Below are 18,157 nucleotides of genomic sequence, written 5' to 3'. Positions count from 1 at the left end.
GGGGGATTAGTGCCACTTCAGGAATGACAGAAAAGTGAAGAAAGAAAGCATGAGGGGTTGGAGTCGAGCGGCGGCGGTGGTGTCAGCGGGCGGGGGGAGTAAAAGACGAGGAGACGCAGATCCTGAAATTTAGTCGGGATTAGTTTTGGTTAAAGAATAGGATGAGAGGCTGAGGAGCGGATCTGTGTGTCTTTGTAGGTACAGCTCTTCCTCCTCTGGAGGGATTTTTTTTTTTTTCTTCCTCTTTCTTAAAAAGAAATGAAACGTTGCTCGCAGAAAGCGAGCGCAACCCGGGTAATTTCAAGTACCCCCCCTCCTCTTCCCTTCTTTATCATCATTTTTGGCGCCGATAAACTGATTGGGGAATTCTGTCAGAAGGTCAAGAATACATTAGCATTTCCTAACTTGACTGCTATCTGATGTTTTTCTAATTAATGACAGCAGGATAATTAGCATATTAATTTTTTTTTTTTTTTTTTTTTTTAAAAAGCCATCAGCCTTTCACTCAGGTAATAACGCAGAAAATTACTCCCCGGCATTCCAGTGCAGGAATGACATTTAGGATACCGTTTCAGATATTTCCCCCCCGTCAAACTTCAAGGCGTCAGTATTTTAGGGTGTATTTTAGACGATCGAGCAGCTCAGCATTTAAAACAAAAGTGCTTTAGTTGAGTCTGGGAACTAAAGCACCACCTCCACCACCCGCCCCCCGCGGATAACACTGGGATGGGAACTGGGGCAGACGCGGAGCGTATAAACACCCGTCCAACGGCCAGCCGCCGTCGCACGCTAAGGGCCCACCGACTCAGTCAGGAGCGAGGACGCATCGGGAGGGGGAGGAATAAAAAAATAAAATGGCCGTTCACATTAAAAGCCCGCACACCAACCGCCATACAGGGAATTCCCACGGTGACTGGGCAATATTCCCAACCGGAATGGGCAGCTCACTGAACCGGAAGACTAACATTACGCCAGGCGGGCTCCGGATTAGATCAACTCTGGGAATTTCACGCTGAGAAACAGAGATGAGGTGAAGGGGGGGCAATCGAGGGTGACAAGGAGGTGGATTACAGGAGAGGACGCTTCAGAGGGTAAAAAAATAAAATAAAATAAATAAAATAAAATCTCAGTCTGATTAAGTTTAAATGTTAAGTTTGTAGTTAAGTTAAAAAAGGCGGCAGGAATAGCGAGGAGTCGTCGTCTCAACATCATTCTGCTCCTCTCAGCCTTGATAGCAGAGATGTGAGAGGCAGAGGAGTCTCTTGGTTGTACAAAGAGGGGGAAAAGCGTGAAAGGATGAAAGGATGAGCGGATGAAAGGAGGAGAGCACTCACTGGGCTCACAGCACACTGTGACGCGCAGCTTCATACACGGCAGAGGAGGGCCTTCATCTGTCGGCAGAGCTGCGGAGAACAAGGCAACAAATATGGAAATCAGCTTCTTACTCATCAAACCCAACAAACAGACAGAACTCGAGATGCCAACATGTGTGTGTGTGTGTGTTTGAGGGGAAATTATGCGGAATAAAAATCACTCAAACATAAGGAAACATCGCGTGCGCTGGTTAATTTCTACACCTTCCCGCTCAAAGGCGGGCGGGTTGTTTCCTCGTTTTAAACTGTGCCGGTGAGTAGCCTGATCGATGTAGAGACGTCCTCCGGTGTCGCGTTCTAAATGAAGAGGAAACCCTCGACAGGGCTGGAGAATACGACTGCTCCGTGGCTCGCTTGAGGAGGAGAGGGGGAACAACAACAACAAAAGAACAGTCCACACCAGCTGTATCACCTGTCAGCTTAATGCTGCTTTTACTGAAACAAATTTGCAGGGAAGCTGCAGGTAATGCACCTTAAATTTGAATTATTCGCAAACAGCTGCTAACTCGTCAGGGACTAAAATACGAGCCGGCTGCAGTTTATCTCCGTTCGGATCCAGAGTTTCTATGGATAAAAACACGGGATGAACGGAGGAGACAAAGCCGAGGTAGAAGGCGGCGTGTACGGTTTAACCTCAGGCTGAGGCGAAACGTTCACTTCGGATGATAACCTCACGACTGCTCTAAGCAACACGTCCATACTGCAACGATCCCTAAATTATTGTTGTTGTTTTTCCCCCACAAGGCAGCCATATTGGATTATAAAGTCAGGGCAACTTTGGATTCAGCAAATTCCAACATTTTGAGTCCAAATGTACCACCAAAACGTCCAAAATGAACTAAACCAATGAGCAGAAAATAACCAAAACATTTCCCTCTCTTCCACCTTGTACAGTTTGACAAATATTAGTGGTAAAACCCCCCAATGATGCTCCAGAAGAACACGCCGACGCGTCTGATCGACCTAAAAATGGCCACCCGGACACCTAAACGCGATCGTATGGGCTCTTGTTTCTCCTCAAGTGGTGGACTTCTTTCTGGAATGTCGCCCCACGTCCAGATTGCCAAAACCCTCTCAGTCCGGGACTGTTTTCCTTTCTGGTTTCCTTTTGTTATCGTAACAAGACACCATTCGCTCCCCCTCCCTGACCTGACTTCAAGAATCTTTAAAAACTCATCTCTTCAGAAACAACATGTTTCTCTCCACTGTCACACATTTTTGGTGCCGTGAAAGTCATAAACATGATCAGTGATGGGATTAAAACCTTTATTAAGCAGCCTGAAATGTGGAGAATAAGGATAATGGTAACCGCCTATACTTTAGACATTAAGTGGCAGGTTATTGGACTCCCACAGAGATAATTCTTAGGACGAGTCTTAAGCTGCTTTAAAAGCCATTTAGGCAGTTTTACTTTGGAGCAAGTAAAGGGCTGATCCACAGCTACTGCCATTATTTTGTTTTTATTCTCTCCTCTCCACTGTTTGAATCAGATAGAAATCCCGCCCGAAGCGTCAAAACAGCCAGACCTGCCACCTTTCAGAGAAGCATCCGCCTCGGGTAGCAGCTCAGACCCTCAGATTTACTTTCCTAAACTCCTTCTCGTCGACATCAATCATTAGGAGTGATGAGCTGCAACTTGCAGGCATTCCTGACAGAATGTTAGGAATCTTTTTTTTTTTCCCTTTTCTCCTCCTTACACACTGCGGTAAATATTAAACATTTCTCTATCATTTCCGACGCCTACACCGTGTGATTTATGCATCACCGCAGCGCGTGGAGCAGTCTCCGAAAATGTACACATCCATCTTTCTCTTCAACGCCATCTTATAGATGACTTACAGAAACCTCAAGAGTGTTGATTGAAGTCTTCTAAAGATCCAAAATTATTCACAATTTCTTCGGTTTGGGTGGCACATAAAGGTCGTGACGATGAGACATTAGATCACCAGTAGGACTTCAATCCCTACTAGGGTTGGGCATCGTTTGAATTTGAACGATTCCGGTTCCTAACGATTCTCGATTCCGATTGTTTTAAGAGCCAGTAACAGCTGTAACCTCTCTGCGGCGCTCTTCAGTTTGCTCCACCGACATCTTTCCTTTGGACGCTGCGGTGAACGGAGTGGAGTCTGTTAGCATTTGAGTCGAGCCACCTTTTTACGTCGAGTACAGCTTGTGAGCTGCCTCAGTGTCGGTAGAAGACGTATTTTATTGTTTTCCTTCCTTGACTCTGACCGCAGTGCGGCGGTAGGCTAAAGGCCGTCATCTGTGGATCCAAGCAGAAGCTGGAGCTCTTCACGTTCAAAAGTCGCCTCGTTAGTTTGACTCAAACACATTAAAAACGACCAACTTCCTTCAACTTTTGCGCCTCCTCTTTGGCGCTTGACTGGTAAATCTGGCCCTGAGTCAGAACGTAGAGTTTGTGTTTTTTGTGCGGCGGGGTTGGGGGTGGGATCGGAAGGAGGATGGGGGATGCTAACTATTTATCATAACTCCGGTGTTCCTCGGCCTGTCGACAGAATTTGAAAACTGGTGTAAAGTTTCAAGTCTGTACCTTTGACACATATTGCAACGGAGTCTCAGAGAGGCCGGATATTTCCCATAGAGTGGTTTGAAATTGGTCATGTGACCAGGATGCCCCTCACACTGTCCATGGCCGCGCTCACACTTCCTGCGGACTCTTCTTCTTCTTCATTGTTCTACAGCTTCTTCTTCCAGGTATCGATACTAGGGATCCTCCGGGAGAATCGGAACGTTAGTCCCGGTTCCGATGCCCAACCTTAATCCTTAATACAATTAAGTATATTAAAATGTATTTTTGTTTATCAGTGCAGGAGGACAGCATGTCCTTCACATCAAACACTCAATGAGCAGTAAAACAGGGGGAGACTCGTTATTTTGGGGTGAAATCAGGAGTTGTAACACATTTAAGACACCATCAGTCTTAGGGATCAAACTTCATCTGTACACTGGACAAACTCCTTAAATATACTCCCTTAGAAAAAGGGCTCCTCTTGTTATTAATTCATCGTGACAAACCCCGAGGAATGACTTGAGAGCGCAGGTTTTTTTGTGCTCTCAGTGATTAACCTTCAACACGCTGACGACAAGGCGTCGTTTCTGCCTCCGGTTTTGAATCCTCTCGATCCCGTAAAACAGAGCTGCGAATCTTGGCTGACCCCACGACTCGATTGTGATTCTTCAGCTAACGGTTCGGCGCATCTCGGCCCTCTCTCATTTCCCTATTACACACAAACCCCATTTTCCCAGGGATAATAAATTTTAGCGAACATCTGTCTTTTTCACTCCCTGCTGAACCCCGTATTCCTCCACTGTTTTCACCTCCCCCCCCAACATTAGCATAAAGTTATGTAACCTTACTACTTCGCTGGTATTTTTACATCAACTTAAAGCAATAGTTCAGCTCTTTGAAGCGGGGGTGATGTGGAAAGGTTAAAAGCAGGTAATATCTTACCTATGATAAAAAGCTCTTTGACCTTGAAGTGATTAATGTGGCTTAAACATAACTCCAGTCTCAACAATTTCGGCATTACATTACACGCCAATGATTTTTTGCAATGGGAGTTTGTAGCGGCAGCAGCTAGCTGTAGCCCTTTGGTAAATGAATTCCTGCCAGAACAACCATACATCACAAAACACAAAGAGGGGGTGGGTAAAGGTTTATAAAGTAAACAAATCATAAGAAATGCTAAAAATCTTGAGAGCTTGGAGTCATTTTAAGATGGCAGCTGTTAGATCGTGGATTTGATCATTTAAACTGGAAACAACAGGAAAGCTAATAATTATTCATAACTTCATGATGTCTGAGGTATCCCTTTACCACATCAGCCTCTTTGGTGTTTGTGTTTTTATTGACAGTGAGATGTAGTTTAACAGCTTGAGTAAACATCCATCCATCTTTCACCGCTTATCCGTGGTCGGGTCGTGAAAGGAACAGATCCAGGAGGGAAACCCGGACCTCCCTCTCCAGCTCCTCCTGGAGGATCCCGAGGCGTTCCCAGGCCAGAGAGGATACATGATCCATCCAGAGAGTTTTGGGTCTGCCCTGAGGTTTCTTCTCACTGGGACACAGTTGAAAAACCTCCAAAGGGAGGCATCCTAATCAGATGCTCGAACCACCTCAGCTGGCTTCTTTCTATGAGGAGGAGCAGCTGCTCTACTCTGAGCTCCCCCCGGATGACGGAGCTCCTTATCTCTAAGGCTGAGCTCGGCCGCCCTACAGAGGAAGCTCATTTCAGACGCTTATATCTGGGATCTCATTCTTTCAGTCATGATCCAAACCTCCTGGCCACAGGTGTGGGCTGGAATGTAGACGAACCTGTAAATCCAGAGTTTTGTTTTTCAACTCGACGACAACCCATCGAAGCAACGTCAGACGAGGCACCGATCCGCGGCGCGTAAACACGTGTAACCTACAATTACTCATTCTTTTTTTAATTGAAATGATAATGAAGAACACTAAACTTTGGTTATCTGAGACTTTTTTTTTTTTTCTTCCACTGTTAGCTGAAGTCCATAAGTGTTCCATGTTTTTAAATTCAGCGCACGTGTCCTCAGAGCGCTGACGGACAGTCCGTTCATTAGCCTGGGCCTGTGCGTTTTTTCCGCTTTTAACTTGCTGAGGTGGCGTCGCCGTCCCGTGAAACGGTTCCAGGCTTTAAAAGAAAAAAAAAAAAAAAGGGGGTGAAGGCCACTGAGGAACTCTGGCTTTTGAAAAGTGTCAACGGTGGACGGCGGGGAAGAGCTGAGCTCGGCGCAGACTGAACACACTAATGCCATTAGTGTTTCTAATGCCATTGTCCTGCTCTCCCGGGGTAATGCCATTATGCGGTGTCCAGCGCCTCCTGAGCCAGACATTTGGACCAACTTTACGCCTAATCTTTGATGTGGACAAAACACACATAATCGCTCTGAGCCTGCTGCGACCTGACCGGGATCGGCCTATTGTTGCTCATCCTACAAAAGCCCAGTGAGCATGTGTGTGTATATGTGTGTGTGTATTTGGTGGAGGGGGAGGGCACTCTCTGATGCCCTCACAATACTCCATTGTCCTTCAGACCTCCACAGTAATTTATGTAAAGTCTCCCTCTCCTTTCGTCTCATCCTTTGCTCCCGTTGTCCGTTTGTTGCTTTCTCCGGCCTCCTGCGATGTCAGGCAGAGTCCATCTCCTTCCGTCACTCTACCTGGCGTCCCCCTCCCCGCCCCCATCCCGTATCGATCCCCATCCCTTCACCTCTCCGCTGTCACCCAACTCACCGCCCATCTTTCGCTCCTCGTCTGTTGACGCCAGAAGTTTTATAAAACAAAGAAAAAGAAAAAAAGAGGGAATTTAGATCCTTTTTTGTGTGTGTTTGTGTTGCGTCCCTTCTTTTTTTTTTGTCTCCCCTCTGTGATTTAAAATAAGTGAAGGCAGAGGAGCGCGGGGGGGGGACGTCATGGAGAAACCATTACATAAAAATGCCCCGCGGGTTTATGAAAACATCAAATTAATGCCGTTTTGAATAAGGTTATGGAAAGCATTAATGGATAAAGCTGCAGTTCGCCAACACCGGAACACAATCACATAACAGAATCCCACTGTAAGACGCTTTGAAAGGAAAATTTAATGTATCCCTTGAACAAATACGCGACATATTTGCATAATAAAAAACATCCGACTTCTCGCCACATTCGCTCGCAACGACAACCGTGCCTCAAACTTGCTGTCGGCGGCGGAGCTGAAACGAGGTGAAATGCACCTTTAGTTGTTTCCTGACAGGGATTATTGCTGATAAAAGAAAATCGATCTTAAAGTGAATGAAGGAAGTGGGGCTCTGTGGAAAGGCGGCGAGCAGTTAATATCTCACCTGCTGCAGGTGGTGCTTCGTTTGAAGAAAGACTTACCGATGAGCTAACGGCTAGTCTGAGCAGAGCGGACCGCCACCGCCTCGACACAACCCAAGCTGCTGCGCAGGTCGGGAAACGTTCGGCGGGAATATCAGATCCAAACTTAGATTTCTGAGCGTCTGAAAACATTGTGACGGCGCCCGCACAACGGCGCATTTTTTTAAACGAGCGTGACGTCATCGGCCCTCGAACGCCCCCCCGTACTTACAGCTGTAGTAGTAATGCTTCCCCGGCAGGAACTCAAAGCCCAGCGCGAAGGGCGTAAACCTGTGGATCTTCTCAGAGAAGCGCACCGGCCCGAACGGCGCGAAGGGCGCGTTGCACTCCCACCGCTTGATGGCCCCCTTGGTCTCCACGCAGCCTCCGAACGACTCCTCGCCCACCAGGTACAGGGCCAGGGTCTCCGGCTGCTCTGGGACGGGAGGCCCCGCAGCGGAGTAGTGGGGGCAGTAGATGTCCAGGTAATCGTTGAGATGCATTTGGACGGACAGGTCCCCCGCCGTCAGCCTGGAAGGGAGAGCGACATGGGGCGTTAATTTTTCACAGAACAATTACAGACTAACGCAGGAGCGTCCCCGAGGGGAGGAGCGCGGGCGCCTCCGGGAGACGGACGGGTCGTCGATGACGCAATTACCGCCGTAGACGGAGCAAAGTTTGCGCGAGACTTCGGCGACGTTTTGGGATTTGATGGATTATTCCGGCGAGGGAGCGATGAGCATCAAATGGGAACAAGAATGATTCTCAATATGCTAATTAACACCGCCGGGGGAGATGAGCGTAAAATAAACTCGACTCCCTCCGCTTTCCACCTCCTACTGCACGGCGCGTGCACACACACACACACACAGCCACGTCAGTCAAGGCTGACTGGCTTTTGGCATCACAACAACCGCGGACAAGACAGCATCATTAGAACAGAGGAGCTGCATAATGCATGCTCTCTCAGACGGAGGCTTCTGACTTCCTGTCAGCCAGAGAATAAAGAGTTACCCATGTATGAAGTAATAGGAGAAACAGAGGAGGGTGGGGAAAGTAGAAGAAGAAGGGGGGAGGTAAATATGACGCGAAGAAGCTGTACGATCAGCACGAGGAAAAGAAACAAACACCGGAGGGGGAGGAAACGTTTCAGATGTGGCGCCGTGAGACGGCAGGAACGGCAGTAAAAGTTCGATGGAGAGGTGAGCGGAGTGGAGTAGGAGGGAAAGAAAGTAAAGTGTTTTAATTAGTGACCCCAGAGAGCCTAAGAGAGGAGAACAACGGCGCGAAGGACGAGAGGAGACGGGCTTTAATTGGGCTCCTCGTCTCGTGGAGCGGCGAAGGGGAGGGAAGAATGAGGGCCGGAATGTGGCTCGGGCAGGAGGGGTTCAGGTCCGTCAGAGGGAGGCTTTATGGAGGGGTGACAGACCGAGGGAGGAGAGGAAGGGAGTGCTGGGACTCGGCGAAGGGGAACGAAGGGATGGGGGCAGAGGTGGAGGTGGTGGTGCGCGGCGGCAGCAGCGGCGGCCATGGCGGCTCGGCCTCGAGTTAAGTGGGCGGACAAAGGAGAGAGGGCCGGAGGAATAAACGAGAGCGGGGCGGAAAGCGAAGGGTTGGAAAGGAGGCGAGAAATGAAGCGGGCAGACATGACAGGAGGCAGGAGCGAGATGGCCCCGGCAAATCTGCAGAGTGGATCAAAGACGGATGGAGAGACGAGACGAGAAACGACAAGAGACTCTCAGCGAGAAAGAGGGGGGGGAACTAAAAAAAAAAAAAAAAAAGTAACTCAAACAGACCCGAACATTCGCCAATACTGTAACTCTGGAGCAGAACGCGAGCGTGTTTTATTCTTTTCTGCTCCATTATCTCGCTCGGAGTTCCAGCCGCTGCACAGAAAAACTCCGGCGAGGAGGCTTTCCGAGGAAGGCTGCTTCCTGGGGAAGTGACGATCTATCAGAGGGACAGGACTCCATCGATCGGGATTAGTCACCCATGACAGAAATGATCAATCCCCAATATACCCCGTGTGTGTGTGTCCTGTGACTCCATTACCTGGGAGCACTAATTACAGCAGGAAAGCTGTTTGAGTTTACACTAATGCATGCCATCACGCATTCCGACACAAATACAGAAGCGCTCGGCAGCTTTTTTCCCCCCCTCGTACCGCCCGTGGTGCTTTTTAAGACACCTCCAAAGCAGAGAAAGGTTTCCTATTGAAGTGTGCGTGCTCGTTCAACAATCGACCCCCGCTGCGTCGATACGCCGCGCTCCCCGCTACAGATGTCATTCACCTCAAGACGCCAACAAAGCCCGCTCTGAATTCCTCCGCAGCCCCTTTCCTTCCACTCCCCATTCCCCCCCACCCCACTTTAGGTGACACACACACACTCATCCTCCATCTGTTGCTTTCAGACACTGCATATCCTACATTACCTGACCCCCCCCCTCCCCGAGCCTGCGCCGTTTGCACGCCAGCAATTACAGAGCCGGGGCGCCGCGCCGGTGTCAAACTGTCACCCCTCTCCCCCTCCTTCTCCGGCCCTGGTAGGATCGGGTATGCCCCAATTACACTCGGCAATCCCCCCCCGCACACACACACACACCTCCGCCCCTTCCTGCCAGACGCCGAGCAGCAGAGACCGGTGACAGGCGGAGGGGACGTCGTGGGAGCGCCGAGAAGCTCGAGCGGCCCGTCGGTGGGAGATTCCTCCTTCACTCACACACACAGCAGGACATACTCTGGACTATTTCTTCTTCTTTTTTTTTAGCCACAGGGTGATGAGTAACACCGTTCTGAGGACTGGGGCAAGCTTTTTACTGATAAGGAGAGAAAACAACAACAACGACGATGACGATTGGGGAACTGAATCAAAAGATAATCTGAGCTCAACGAGCATCCCTTCACAGTAAACTGCATTCAACTCCAAAGAAAACTCAAACACCAAACAATGTGTTTGTGTGGACGTGAGCGCACCCACAGGGGCGCGTTTACTTGCTGTCCTAATGAAACGCAGGGGCGTCGGCCGCGCCGGAGGCCCCTGATCCTTTAATACGGGAGAATAATTGGGAAGGAGCAATGGGTTTCGAAACCCGGCCACGGGAGTACGGAGCAGACGCTACACGGCGCTCCTGCGTCCAAAACACGCCAGGGATAAAAAAAAGATCACGCTACAATTAAAGACGCCGACAGCCTGATGGCGCACTTATCCGTGCGTCCCAAACAGCAGCGTGGTGCCGGTACACGAACCGCCCCGCCCTCCGGTAAAAAAAAACCAACTGGTTCCTGTCAGCGACAGCGGGAGGGTGAAATGCTTGGTTGAGGCCTCAGTTCTTCCGTGGTTAATCTCAGTGGGGTGAGCGCCGTGCCGGCTGGGCACAGCGCTCCGCGGTCACACTGCCTGGGCCGGATGGACTCCAGCGTGACGCAGTAACACACACACACAGCGGTGGCGCCGTTAGGAAACAATGCTGCGGCTACGGATGGCTCTCCGACTTGTGAAATGGTGTTTTATTTTCACATCATGGTGTAAAATTGGGGTGTGGGGGGGAAAGATCACCACCTAGCAGGGGAACGAGGCGAATCAAACGGTGACTTCGGCGTTGAGGGCACGGTGTGAGCATTTCTGTGCTCCACCACATGATCTAGGTTTGCCTACGTTGTTGGGCTGTAAAACTTTATCCGGTGTTAGTTCACGGTTACTGAAAGGTTCACCGGTTTATCCGTTCTAACCCTCACCTGTGATGATATGGATTATGTTCAAAAGCGCGAGATCCCGGATACGAGCGGCTGAAATGAGCTTCCTCTTGATGGATGGGCTCAACCTTAGAGATAAGGTGAGAAGCTTCGTCATCCTGAGGGGGGTGGGGGGGGGGGCTCGGAGTACAGATGCTTCTCACTGAAGGGAGTCAGCTGATTGTATCCATCTCTCCTGGGCACTTCCCTCTGGAGGTTTTTCGCTCGCTGGAGGGATTATGTATCCTCTCTGGCCTGGGGAACGCCTTGGGATCCTCCAGGAGGAGCTGGAGAGTGTCGGTGGGGAGAGGGAGGTCTGGGTTTCCTCCCCCTGGACCTGTTGCCTCCGTAATGACATGATTAAATCTATAGTATTGTAATAACTGACAGAAATTAAACAAGAAGGCTGTAGGGTGACACCAAGGCACCTCTGGGGCTTCATTATAAAGGATGCAGTTGAATTTGAACACTTAAAAGAAAAATAATGGGGATAAATGAACATTAATTAGGTTTCCCATGATCTTATACAGTCAACAGCATCCTCCGGGGGGGGATGTGTGATTATTCTCGCCCAACTTGGTGTCTAAATCTGGATTTAGGCGTCTACTAAACTTTCCCTTTCGGTCCAAATTTAGTCCGACTTCAGCCGAGACGTCTCCGGACAATTTAAAGTCTTGTTCAGATGTCTTCTCAACCCGAACGTGCTCAGAGGGCGTAACTTTTCAGAGAAGTGAAAACCCAGTGAGCTCTTTATCCGTCCAGAGTAAAAGCGGCCCCGTTAAACGAACAGTTCGTGGTCAGGCGCGATGGCGAACCGAGGCGGAAACGTTCTCGTTCAGCCGGCGAGCTTCAGTTTTTCTAAAAGGCAGCAGGAGTTGGCTGATAGGAACTTATTCTCCTGCGAGTCTTAGCTTGTCTATTTGTGTTGTCCCCCCCTCCTTTAACATGACAGTAGCAGTGTGTCTTTGCCTTGGAATGCTGCATGACGTTACAGCTGGGCTCGAACCTCTCATGTTTGCTGCTGCTTCTGTTTGTTCTGTCTGTCACAAGGGGGGGGTTAGTCAAAACATTCCACCATGAACTGGGACGCCCCTTCGAGAAGACGATATGCCACCACCTGCAATCAGTTTCAATGTGCTCATATAGGGCGTGAACAACCAGGACGGCCGTGGATCAGTGGTTAGAGCAGTCGTCCTCCAACGAGACAGCTGGAGGTTCGATTCCACCAGTGTGCCACATGTTGAAGTGTCCCTGGGCAAGATACTGAACCCCTCCCTGCCTCCGATGTGCCCCATCGATGCATGAATGTGATCTAAAGGCCTGATTATCTCTGTAGGATGATTTATTCAGGTTAGCTTATTAGAGATGAAGCAGAGTATGGATGTGTGGACGGGGAAATGATGACACAGATTGTGTTGGAAACTGCTTTGAGTGGCCTGATTGGCTTCAAAGGTGCTATAGAAGTACAGTTCATTTACTATTTATGTTTTAGGTAGGGTCTGTCTGTCTGTAGACAAGATTACTTAAAACATCACAAACAGATTTTCATGAAATTTTCAAGGAAAAGTCAAACAAGTGATTACATTTTGGTGGTGAGCTGGTCAAAGGCCAAGGTCACAGGTCAGGAATGTTAAACTCCACAGCTGGACACCTCGTGGGTGATCACGATTGATTTCAAGGTTCATGAGGTCAAAGGTCAACATCACAGATGATCTAGTGCTCCGACTCTGCAGCAGTGTGATGCAGGAATGTCTAACTGCACAGCTGGACACCTCGTGGGTCAAAGGTGATGGTGTTGATTTCAAGGTTCATGGGGTCAAAGGTCAAGATCACAGGTCACCCCTACATGTGACCCTTTTGTTTCCTGTTGTGTCCGTTGGTTTGTTTGTCAGCAAAGATCGGGTAAAAACTAAAGAACAGATCTGGAGGAAATGTTCAGGAAATGTTGGGGTTGAAACAAAAAACAACGGATTAAACGTTGGTTCCGATCCAGATTCTGATCCGGACCGCACCGTTTTTCGATCACGCTGTGGCCTCGGCGGAGCTTTGAGCTCTCCGAGTGCTTCTAGTTAAGTCTGAAACAGCTTAGAGTTATTACCAACCATAATACATGAAAAACATATCAGACTAAACATCCCAGTGGCTGTTTGATGGAGAAAATACACACATTTGTGGGGTTCCTTCCAAATGTGATCCTGACACATGAAAAATCTCCATTTTAAAGGACCAGACAATTGTATCCCTTCACCCTCCCCCCTGGAAAGAACTGGGACACTCATCACCCTCTTCAGGAATGGGAGGAAGAGGTGCAACGGGAATGTTGTTTTCATGTTTCTTTCTGGAGACGTTCAGACACCAACCCTCTTCACACAACGCAGGCATGACTACACCTTCCTCCTGATTAGGCAGAAAAAAAACAACTGTCATGTAGCGATCCAGGCTTTTGTAGGAACGGCACGATTACTTTCAGAAATAACTGATGCAGGGGGGAAAAAAAAAAAAAAAAAAAATCAAAGAGAACTCGGGACTAAAAAGAGCCTAAAGACAGCCGAAGAAGAAAGACAAGCAAAGAGGTCGACTAAAGAGGGAACAGTGTTTCCTTGAGGTCTACAAAGCGTCATCCCACTCCACAGGCTATCCCATGTTCAGAGGGGAAAAAAAGACGAGGAATCATCCGAGAAGAGAAAAACAGGCTCTGTTCGCTCCGTACGGCTCCTAAGAATTTACAAGCCCGGAACACTTTTGTTCATCATTTCCTTTCTTCTTCTGTTTCTCTCCACATGGATGAAAACAGAACAAAACCAGACAAACACCTCCACCTAACTGCGCCACCCCCCCTCCCCTCCGTGCCCACACAGCGCTACGCTGCGTCCAGAGCCAGGACCTCAGTGTTATGTCCGTCATAATTCTCACTCCCCTCAATGCACATAAACAAGGACGTCTGCCCCCCATCTATGACCATCTGCGCCCCCCCACCCGACCATCTCGCCTTCCCAGCTGGCTCCAAAAATCCTTTTTCCTTACCCCCCCTTCCTCCTTCCACCTCACACACTCAAGAGTCTGTAGAAATCACCTCTTTAGACTCAAACTGAGGCCAAAGTCTTGATCAACACCTCATCACAGAGAGGAAACGGGGACTTAAAGGGAGGGGGGGGCAGGCTGCTGTGGCTATCTGCTCTTTCCTGTTTTGGACTTGTGTGTGCAGCAGAGTATGCGTTTAAATGTGTGTCGCTGCTTTTCCTTCAAGGTCAGCAGGATGCGAATCTCTGCCCGGGCAGCCTTTTCCGCTTTCACTCCTGTGACTCCCAACCTTCCCGAATGCGTGGTGTGTGAACTCCGCGACATTCGATTCCTCCGTCTGTGTGTTTGGTTCTCGTTCCTCTGAGGTGGAACTTGGCGTTTGTGTCACCGTGCGTTCCGATCGGCGAGGTCCCTCCGCGTGAACCTGCGGCTAGGCCTGTCACGATAGCAGATTCTGCTGGACGATTAATTGTCTCAGAAGTTACTGCGATAAACGATAATAAACTTTACTTTCAAAAGAACACTTAACATTGGAACTGGAACACAAAAAAATAAAACAACCGTAAACAAAAACAAAATGGACTCTCAGCCTCCGTTAACAAGGAATGTACTTGAATAAAAGCTAAAAAAAGAACCGGAAATAAAACCTACATTCAACCAAAACAGTACGGATTACTAAGTCTGTAAACTAAACTGCGTTTCTTTAGCTTGCTAACTCCTAGCGGGGGCTAATGCTAACGAGCTACAAGACGAGGCGCCTCAGCTGGCTACCTGACGCGATAGGCCACGCCCCCTGCAGCTAACAGAAAGGGAGGGGTCAGTGAAGAGCACCGGAGCCTTTTTGTCCTCCAGTGTCTTCCGTAGGAAGACAGAGAGACACGAAGGAATGATAACGCCGATAAATGAAACTTATCGACCTCATTTTTTTTATCGTGCGATCAATTGATTTATCGTTTATCGCGACAGGCCTAACTGCGGCGCCGTCGAATCACGCTAAAAAGCATCCGCCCTTAACGGCTAGCGCACAACGCACCAACGTTGACCACGGCGGGTATGGAAGTACGCCACCCCAACGGAGTGACTGCTTGTGACTTTTTCTTTCCTGCAAAAAGAGAGAAAAGGCGAAAAAGGAAGCGATTCATCCCATCCTTTATTCAAACTGTTTGGATCAGCAGGCCGCCTCTGCCCACATCCCCCATCAATCCGCAGACAGAGATAAAAAAAAAACCACACACACACACAGCTACACAAACACACCTGCTGCTTCAGGCCCGAAGGATTCCCGGCCCCAAAGTAAAAACAGTCCCTATTTTCTGCCTGTTAGGGCCCAGGTCCGCTCGCCGCGATTCCGCGGGACTCAGCAGCACAACGGGACGCGCAGTTACGGCCAGCGAGAGCTGAGGAGAATCGCTCGATTGAGGCCCACGGGAGCGATCTGTATGGAAACCAATTCATCGGGAACCATTTTGATATGGCTGCAGGTCTGCAGAAACCATCAGCCCCTTCATGTGGCAGAGCTCCCTCATGCATAGGGACGACTCGCCCTGTGTGGTCTGCTCGAATCCCAAAATAGGCTTTCCAGTAACTTTTTCTTGGGCGGTATGAAATTACTGTCCACCAGATACAGCAAATGGACCGGAGTGCAGTCCTGCCGTTTATGCATTTCCCTCCATTTGACAAGAAGCGCCGCTTTGAGAGAAAATAAAATAAAATAAAATTAAAATGTCGCCCCGCTCTGTCCAGTGGCACAGCGGGAACAAAAAACACTCGACTCCCAACGCCACGATTTTAAGACGTGAGGGGTTCGGAAGAGTGACGGGGGGAAAGAAGCGTGCGCGAGCGAAAGTGTGTGTGTGTGTGTGTGTGGGGGGGGTAAATAAGGTCAGATTCGCCGTTACCAGGACAACCACCAATCCCGAGCTGGGATTGGTGCCAACGAGCCGACGCCCCACCCATCCGTCTCTGTCGGACGGCCCGAAACCTCAGAGTAATGAGGGCCCTCCGTGTTTCAGCCGTCTAAAAAAAAAAAAAACAACCGGAGCTGCCGAGTAAATACAGGGCTGATCTGAGCAGGTGCCACAAACCCGAACGTGGCTGCAGCACCTCGGCGCTCAGACGGGAGGAGGAGGGGGGGGTACTGTGACAATTACCGGCTGCAAAGAGCTGCAAACTACTTTTAAAATCCATCAAATCGACGTCGCTGCAAAGTGGCAGAAAGTCGGGCAGCACAAGCTTTCAGAGGTTGGTTGTGTCCACTGATGGTCCCAAAACGCTTCCAGGCTTTTCCAGTTAAAGACCAACAGGCTCTCTTTAGTCAAACATGAGAGATTTCTAGAAACGTTTTTAAAAATCGCCCCAAAATGGTGACAGATTTATTTCATTTGACTATGTAAGACGTAAAAAGTAAATAATTATTATAAGCCTCGAAGCCTCATATGTTTATGGTACTTTGTCCTCCTCACCAAATAATTCTTGGATGGCAACAAATTGAAAAAAAAAAAATTTGAATTTTAACAAATGCATGTGTGTAAATAAGGAAAGCAGGCAAAGCGCTTTTTGTTGCTTTAATGTCTGCTATTATTGCCAAAATACAACAAAACCTGCTTATTTTGACTGTTCAAAATGAACTAAGAACAAATATCGCTGTAACTCAAATCACCCAAGGTTTCATTCCTTAGAGCGTAGAAATCATTGGCTATTCCCCCACATCTTTATTAATAATTAAAAACAAACAAACATGGGCTTCACATCAGGGTATCCACAGTATACGTTCCATTATTTCACGATAAGCTAAAAATTAACCCCTTGCTGAAGGATAAGACGGATCTGAGGTGAAATGTTGACCAACTTGGCTGTTTCTGGAACTAAAACAATGTTTTATTCAGCCGAATATAGTTTTTGTTTTACACCCGATAACATCTGCGATCGCCTTTTTCAAACCCTGAAGAAGGAAAATGAACAAAAACGTCCTACCCAACAACGATATTAATTAATGAAAACGCAAAATTTTTGTTGTGAACCAGAGAACAGACTTTAGTGAAACTCTCAGGAAGCAATCATTCGACGTGGGCCTCCAACTCCATTTGGGAGTCAACCCAGTTCAAGATGGCCGCCCCAGCTAACTGACAGTAGCAGGCACTTGAACAGCTACGACTTTTACAGATATGGAGCAGAAACGAGGCGTGGTAGTAGCTGAGAGTCGTCCCCAACGAACTCCAGACACTAAAGGATCATTTCAGATCTGCGTGGAAAACGTTTGGTGATAACTGTCGGAGCCAACCCCGTCGGCAAATAATGTTTTTAAACTTTTATTTCCTGCGTACACGTTTTATTTAACCCTCATCCGTTGACCCGGCTCTATCAGCCCAAGGAGGACGTGCAAACAAGACTCCTTCATGCTGACGCACATTTTTACGCCGCGCTGAAAACGAGCAAACGCAAACATGCTCAGCCAATAAATCCGACTTGGCTTTGAAAAATCCATAATTTTCCCAAACTAGGTCACCCTTCTGATGGTGTGGTTGCTTCCCAATCCATGTACACCAAGTTAGTTTTCTTTTTTTTGTCTGTTGATGTGAAGGTCAACGCCGAAAACAGGCAACACTGACTGATTTTTCCTGTTTTAATTTCAGGTGAAAGTTGCCCTTTGGTGTTTCCTGGTGGGGATTATGCGCCTGTTAGCTGAGGAATGGCTGCCTGGTGGGCTGAAGCCGTCCTTCAACGTGTCAGTCACACACACACAGAGTTCCAACATGCCTACGAAACACACTCTGATCCAAGCGGCCTGAATTATTTAAAAACAGGAGGAGAGGATAGGCAGGGAAAAGATTGAAGAGGCAGAGGAGTCGGGGAGTAAATAGAGCCTCCCGAGTTCTGGTCAACTTACTTAAGAACTTCCAGTCCTGGTTTCACCCCCCATCTACCACAAATTTCATTTCATTTTCGAGTCAGTGTGGCACCTTACAACCCTCTCCTTCCTCCACCGCTTCCTCCGTCGCCGTTTCACCCACTCCGGCCCCCTCCTCGCCGTGCGTCTTTCTCTCTGTTTATCTAAGCACTTTCACGGTCACTGCTTTGGAATCCCAGGAGTCTTCTGAGCGGCACACCCCCCTCCTCACCCCTGCCCGCCCGCCCGCCCTCGCAGCCGAT

The 18,157-nt window shown here is 48.7% G+C and overlaps 1 protein-coding gene across 2 annotated transcripts in view; it reads right to left on the bottom strand.

The window, feature by feature from the left end:
- Positions 1-18,157, bottom strand: part of si:dkey-246i14.3 (ephrin-A4) — a 38,364-nt gene that overhangs the window by 5,840 nt on the left and 14,367 nt on the right. For both annotated transcript variants that reach the window (XM_037980234.1, XM_017425104.3), the window contains exons 2-3: positions 7,487-7,785; positions 1,335-1,403 (exon numbers count right to left, since the gene is read on the bottom strand). In XM_037980234.1, the coding sequence (XP_037836162.1) occupies positions 1,335-1,403; positions 7,487-7,785 (368 nt within the window). The remainder of the gene's footprint in view (positions 1-1,334; positions 1,404-7,486; positions 7,786-18,157) is intronic.

This window comes from Kryptolebias marmoratus, linkage group LG16 (genome assembly GCF_001649575.2).
Source record: "Kryptolebias marmoratus isolate JLee-2015 linkage group LG16, ASM164957v2, whole genome shotgun sequence".
Lineage (NCBI taxonomy): Eukaryota > Metazoa > Chordata > Actinopteri > Cyprinodontiformes > Rivulidae > Kryptolebias > Kryptolebias marmoratus.
Note: the sequence above shows the minus strand (reverse complement) of the source record. Positions and strands in the feature narration are given on the sequence as shown.